Source organism: Octopus bimaculoides, chromosome 1 (genome assembly GCF_001194135.2).
Source record: "Octopus bimaculoides isolate UCB-OBI-ISO-001 chromosome 1, ASM119413v2, whole genome shotgun sequence".
Taxonomy (NCBI): domain Eukaryota; kingdom Metazoa; phylum Mollusca; class Cephalopoda; order Octopoda; family Octopodidae; genus Octopus; species Octopus bimaculoides.
This window is the reverse complement of record NC_068981.1, coordinates 104,472,561-104,479,754: the sequence shown is the minus strand read 5'-3', so window position 1 is coordinate 104,479,754 and position 7,194 is coordinate 104,472,561. Positions and strand designations below refer to the sequence as shown.

At 35.6% G+C, this 7,194-nt stretch overlaps 1 protein-coding gene across 4 annotated transcripts in view; it reads left to right on the top strand.

Moving 5' to 3' along the window:
• Window positions 1-7,194, top strand: part of LOC106869500 (retinol dehydrogenase 11) — a 50,379-nt gene that overhangs the window by 26,087 nt on the left and 17,098 nt on the right. For all 4 annotated transcript variants that reach the window (XM_052968820.1, XM_052968798.1, XM_052968788.1 and 1 more), the window contains one exon: window positions 5,591-5,779. In XM_052968820.1, the coding sequence (XP_052824780.1) occupies window positions 5,591-5,779 (189 nt within the window). The remainder of the gene's footprint in view (window positions 1-5,590; window positions 5,780-7,194) is intronic.

The following is a 7,194-nucleotide window of genomic DNA, read 5'->3' as shown; positions in this document are numbered from 1 at the left end:
TGATGTGCTAGAAACAACAAGTAAATGACATTATTTCTGAAGAAACTTCTCCGCTTTCCAAAAAGCTAAAAGTGAAACATTGGGAGTTTGTAGCCTTTTGAAAGTGGTGAAGTGATGGGTGGATGTTTGGGAAGGAGATTTTAGTGTTTCTTTAAGAAAAAAGGAAGGAATAAATTCTTAAAGATTTGTACTCTCAGTTTTTTCTTCGTGGATTACTAAAAGATTTCTGGGAAAACTTCCTTTTAAGTTTATATTTGAAGATCAGGTTTTTAAATATGCTCATCACAAACATGAATTACAGAATAGAAAGTGGTCATTTCAATTGGATTTGAGCTGTAATTTTGTGCACACAGCAAGAAATAGCATAATTCATATAGAAGTTTTACCTAGAGTGTGTGTGCCAAAGGAAGTTATTTTATGGCATTCTTTCGTTTGAAGCAGCAACATTGTCATCTTCATCATATGGTCAATCATATGGGATCATATAATTGTTTGTTAATTTCCATAAAAATTTTTTATTTCCTTATGCTTTGAAGGGAGTAGAAATTGAAAGAGAGGAGAAAGTGAAAAGGCAACATTTGCTTTGAAGTGAGAGCAGAAAGTGAAAGATGCATGTTCGTGTATATGAAATGGATGTGTGTGTGTGTGTGCATGGGACAGAGTGAGAGTGAGTGAGTGAAGGTGTGTGTTGTCATGTATGCATTATTTTGTATATATGTGTAAGTGGCACTCACTCGTTCTCTCTCTCTCTCGCTTTCATATGAGCACACATCTTTCATATACATGTACATAAATATGTATGCATACATCTTTTTTATGTGTATGTGTGCATGTAAGAGTGAGTGATTGTATTTCCTTATACCATGTAGATAAATGGATGTTTTTCAATGAAATGTTTTTGGTTGTGGTGTATTTTAACAATATTTATGTGTACATTTTCATAAATGTTTGTCTGAGTAGAATTCTATGCATGCATGAAACATCGGATGAAAGTGAAGCAAATTGAAATATTGTCCGAAAATGACCTCAAAATTGTGCGACCTGATCATGTTTCCAAGGTTATTTTAGTAGTGATAAAGAGTTGTTGTGCCCAAAACAATTTATTTGGTAACCGAAAGATTACTGAATCTTTTGATTCCTCATACATCAAAATTGGCCAATCAGTTTTCGAATCCATAAGGAACATATATACACACACACAAACTCTCTTAGATATATATATATATATATATATATATATATATATATATATAATATAATAATATTATATTCTATTTTCTGACTACTAAATCTGCTCACAAGGCTTTGGTCAGTCTTGGGCTATAGTGGAAGGTACTTGCCCAAAGTACTATGTAGTGCAACTGAACCCGGAACCATGTGGCTGAGAAGTAAACTTCTTACCACACACACACACACACACACACACATACAATCTGAATATAAGACAACAAAAAGTGCCTTATTCAATTGTTAAAGCACAGTGAAATTTTCAACAATAAAATCACAGTCAAATCCACAACAATGAACAAAAACAATCACTCTAAACCCCATTACAAGTTCCCATCTTGCCCAGTAATAGCAGACAAAAATATACAATAAATATATTTCCTAATTGCATATCAAGATATCTGGCTAAGCTGCCAGCTTTGTGCTTCCCTCTACTGTCACACATGGTAGATGTCATTTCACAGATGTGATACTAATATCAAAAAGACTGCTCTCGTAACCACCATACAGCATAAACAAAATTTATAGTGTTATCTTGATTAATATTATTCATTGTTAATGTGCAAGCATGGCTGTGTGGTGACAAGTTTGCTTTCCAGTCTCACAGTTCCAGGTTCTGTCCTACTGCTTTGCACCAGGAGCAAGTGTCTTCTCATGCCCTAGGTTAACCCAAAGCTTCATGAATGGGGGTTTGGTACATGAAAACTGAAAGCTCATCCCATATGTCTAGGAAAGATGAAAGAGGCTAAAATAGCTGAACAGGAACGGACCTCATACACACACACACACACACACACACACACACACACACACACACACACACACACACACACACACACACACACACACACACACACACACACACACATGCACACACACATGTGTGTGTCTTTGTGTTTATATTTGTCTTCCACCACTGCTTGACAACCAGTGTTAGTTTGTCTCTCCCAATATTTTAGTGGTTTATTAAAAGAGACTGATTGAATAAGTACCAGGCTTAAAAATAAATCATCACCACCATCATCATTCTCATCATCATTTAACATCCATTTTCCATGCTGACATGGGTTGGATGGCTTGACAGGCATTGGCAAGGCTAGGGGCTGCACCAGGTTCCATAGTATGTTTTGGCTTGGTTTCGGTAGCTGGATGCCCTTCCTAATGCCCACCATTCTACAAAGTGTACTGGGTGTTTTTTATGTGAAACCATCAGCACCAGTGCTTTTTACATGGCACCAGCACCCACACCAATGCTTTTTCATGGCACCTTGGTTTTCTTGGATCTCAATTTTGTTGTGGTGGGTGGGTCTTCTCAAGTACAGACAGAGGACCACATATCTTGGTCCTTTGTCATCTCTTTCATAAGGGTTAAAAACAAATAAATACTGGGGTTAATTTATTTGACTAAAACACTTCAAGGCAGTATCCCAGAAAGGCCTCAGTTCAAATAAAACGAGTAAAAGATCAAAGATGTAATTGGAACACATGATAAAAAAAAAACAGTAACTCGAGTTTTACTCTGCTACAATTGAACTGGACAATATTTACTGAAATTTTATTCCCTGTCTTGTTGATAATGAATAATATCTAGCAGGATAATGTCATTGATTTTTTTATGTTGTACCATGATCATGGGCAAGTTATTGAATGGATAAAAAGGTCAGGAAATGTTTTCTTTCTGAGAAAAAAAGAAAAAGTCAAAAATATGTTTTGTTTTTTTTTTTTATTTCAAATTCATAGTTGTTATCTACAACTTAAAAAATGTATCTTGGCAAAATTTCATTAAAAATATGTCTTATTTATAAAGTTATGAGCCTATAAAATTGGAGAATATCAAACTAGTTATGCCAAATATCCTGTATAATAAGCAAGCTGGCTGCAGCGTAACTTCTATATGAAAAAAAAAAAAAAAGATTCCACTGCTACTGAACAAATAAATGGACTTGAGTGAAAGTGGTTTGTTATAATCAAAGATTGGTCACCTCTAAAATTAAGAGAACTGCTTTGATCATAAATGTGCTTGATCAGGGATGACCTGGGGCTAAACAGCAACTATAGTCCTATTATCTATTGAAAGAAAACCATGGATTTGTCAGTACAGGAAATGAGGTGTGACATTTATGCAATTTGAAAATGATTTGATTTCTAACATTAGCTTAACCCTTTTGTTACAATATTTCTATTGACTCTACACCCTCTTTATTTCAATTAATTTTGAAAATAATAAAGAATTTACTAAAATATCTTGGTCATTACTAAGCTGCTAATGGTAGCATAAATTATCATGGAATTTTAATGGGAAATTTTAATTCAGATGACTTTATATAGAAAGCTTGTGTCAAAAAAGCAGGGGCAGTCATGGGTGGATTGGTATCAAAAGGGTTAAAGGAGATAGAGAAGGGAATTACAATGAGTTTCAGTTTCTCTCAATAGTGAAACCTAATCACAAGGGCAAACTATTTTATGGCACTTAGTGAAGGAGATGTCAAACTATAGTAAAAACCTAGCATTATATTTTCATTACCCTGTATCACCTGTGATTTTTCTGTTGGCCCCTTTTGATGTCATTAAATATAGACTGTCATTCTAATAATGCATAATTCACTAGAAAATATTATTTCACAAATATGGTTATTAGAAAAAAATGTAAAGTGCTGTTTTGAGTCCTAGGATTCAAAGAGCCAGTTACTCAGTTTCCATAGCAATATATAAATGAGCAAGACCATGACATTTTCCTTGAATGAGACACCAGTCCTTTGCAGGGTTATTCATTTTGCAGCTGAGTAGATGGGAGCAACATGAAATTAAACCACACCATTTTGGCCTTTCAGCAGGAACATATGTTGGCATATGACAACATATGACAAACAAATTCCTTTATAGAGACCTGCCAAAAGTTAACGAGAAAATCAAGCAATGACGACTGCAACTGTTTGGTCATTGCGTGCACCACCCTGTAGTGGAAGAAGAGGAAAATGTTGTCACACATACATAGACAACTTGATTGCAGACATTGACCTGGAATGTATCCAGGACCTCAAAGCAGTGATGGTGGACTAGGAAGAGTGGCAGGTGGATTTTGTTGCTATGATTTGGGTTGGAACCTGGCCATAAAAAAATTGAAGTGTTTTGTTCAAGAACACAATACATCACCTGGTCCAGGAATTGAGACTACAATCTTGTGATAATGAATGCAACACCCTGACCACTAGGCCACATGTTTTCACAATATGGTTATTGGTTATTGCATGTAAAAAAAAAAAAAGAATTAGGCATTTTCTTTTTTTTTATCATGACTTTAGATTAAATACTTTGAGAGATATTAAGACATTGAGCCTATGTAATTGTTGTTTAACCCCAGGTCAGTTTTGAATAAACATACTCTGAGCAAAGTCATTCCTGCCATAACCATCCAAACTTTTGATGATATTTAGGATTACATATTCAAATGGATCTTTTCTGTACTTAAGATGGTAAGGTGAGTAAGGTGTGATTTGAGGGAGATTCAGCTGCTATTTCTAGCAGGCTGAGCAACTACATAGAAGCTCCCTTGCTGGCATGTAGTCAAGTAGATGTGTTGATATAGGCTTCTATGAGATTTGACAAACCAGATGGTATAAATTAAGGTTAACTGTAGATTTTTGCCTGTGATGATGATGACAACATGCATGTAATAATAAATATTTTACTGTCAAATATTTTCTCCATCTTTACTTAATCTGCATTTATTATTATTATTATTGTTATTATTATTATTATTATTGATTGCTAGCATGGAAAGCAGACGTTAAACAATGATGATGATGATTATTATTAAGGTGGTGAGCAGCCAGAATCGTTAGCACACCAGGTGATATGCTTAGCAGCATTTCATCTGTCTTTATGTTCTGAGTTCAAATTCTACCAAGGTCAACTTTGCTTTTATCCTTTCGGGAACAATAAATTAAGTACCAGTGAAACACTGGGGTCGACGTAATCAGCTTACCTCTCCCTCAAAATTTCAGGCATTGCGCCTTTAGTAGAAAGGATTATTATTATTATTATTATTATTATTATCATCATCACCACCACCACCATCGTCATCATCATCATTATTTTTAATTAGCTGGCAGAATCATTACAGTGTCAAAAATTTGCTTTTCAGGATTTATTCCAGCTCTTTATATTCTGCATTCAAATCTTGCCAAGGCCAACTTTGTTTTACAACCCTCTAGGCTTGATAAAATAAAGTACCAGCCAAGTACTGTGGTAGATTTTAATTGACTAACATTTTCCCCTCAAAATTACTGGCCTTGTGCCTAAATCAGAAAAAAAAAACATCATCATCCTTATTATTATTGTTATTATTATTTGTCTTTAACAGATGGCTCAACTCATTGGAAGAGTTGCCATAGTGACTGGTGCTAATTGTGGTCTTGGATTTGAAGTTGCTAAACGTCTGTGTTATTTAGGCCATGATGTCATATTAGCATGCCGCAGTGAAGAAAAAGGAAGATGTGCTGTTGAAAACATTTGTAATGATCAAAATAATGCCCTTGCATCTTATATGAATGTAAGTAAAGCCATTCATCTTGCTATTTCAGCTTTTATTCAGCATGCTCTTGAAAGTCAGGTGTGCAACTGAAAGAGAGCATTGATTCTTGGTTGTAAGAGTAATTCTGAATCTGTGGGGTTCCTTGAATGTCTCTTCTAATGGAGACTATTTCCATTCATTGTTATTTGTTGTTGTTCCTTTTTTTGCTCTTAAATGTTAAATTCATTTGGATGCATGAAATGCCAATGCAAGAAATCCTGGTCAAAGGTGTGATTTAACTTGGGGTTTCTTACACATGTATGGGAGAGAACCTTAAATTATTTTATTTTTCCTGTTTAAAATTAGTGGTTAGGGCATTCAGCTCACGATCGTAAGGTCGGGAGTTGAATTCCTGGCAATGTGTTGTGCCCTTGGGCAAGACACTTTATTTCACGTGGCTCCAGTCCACTCAGCTGGCAAAAATGAGTAGTACCTGTATTTCAAAGGGTCAGCCTTGTCACATTCTGTGTTATGCTGAATCTCCCTGAGAACAACATTAAGGGTACACGTATCTGTGGAGTGCTCAGCCATTTGCACTTTAATTTCACTAGTGAGCTGTTCCATTTATTGTATCAGCTGGGAACCTCATTGTCTTTACCAATGGAGTGCCCATATATATTAATAAATCTTAGGGTAGCAAAAAAATTTAGAAATTCTTTTTGCTACCAGTGGTCTAGCAAGAAGAAAAAACAAGTCAATAGACTATATATTATTCATATAAATACATACAGTGTACATTTAAACACATAAGAGAGATGTCCATAATAGGACATCTAACCCCTATATATATATATATAAATGTTATAATTTCTAAATCTCTCTAAAGGAGAGATACAGCAGCAGTACTAAGTATTAATATTTATTACCAAACTAACGTGGCTGTCCATAGAAATAGGACGAATGTTGCTGTTGAGAGGCAATCGCCTCTAGCTAGCTATATGATGCATGAACCTGCATCCATAAACCTTTGAACAAGGAAGGTCATCAACTTCCCCTTGCTGGCTTGGCATCCACAGCCTGGTTTTGGGGTAGTTGTCCCTTATCAATGTGGTGCAGCCGAGTCCAGCAGTGATCGCTGATGATCTCTGTTCGAAGGTTTTGTTTATATGTTTTCAGTGAAACACATTCACTGATTTTCAAAAATAGAAATGTTATAATTTCTAAATCTCTCTAAAGGAGAGCTACAGCAGCAGTACTGAGTATCAATATTTATTGCCAAACTAATGTGGCAGCCCAGAGAAATAGGAGGAATGCTGCTGTTGATTAGCTCTGAGAGGTGATCACCTCTAGCTAGCTATATGACACATGAACCTGCTTCTGCAGCTGCTCCACATTGATAAGTGGCAACTATCCCGAAACCAGTCTGTGGATGTCAAGCCAACAAGAAGTTGATG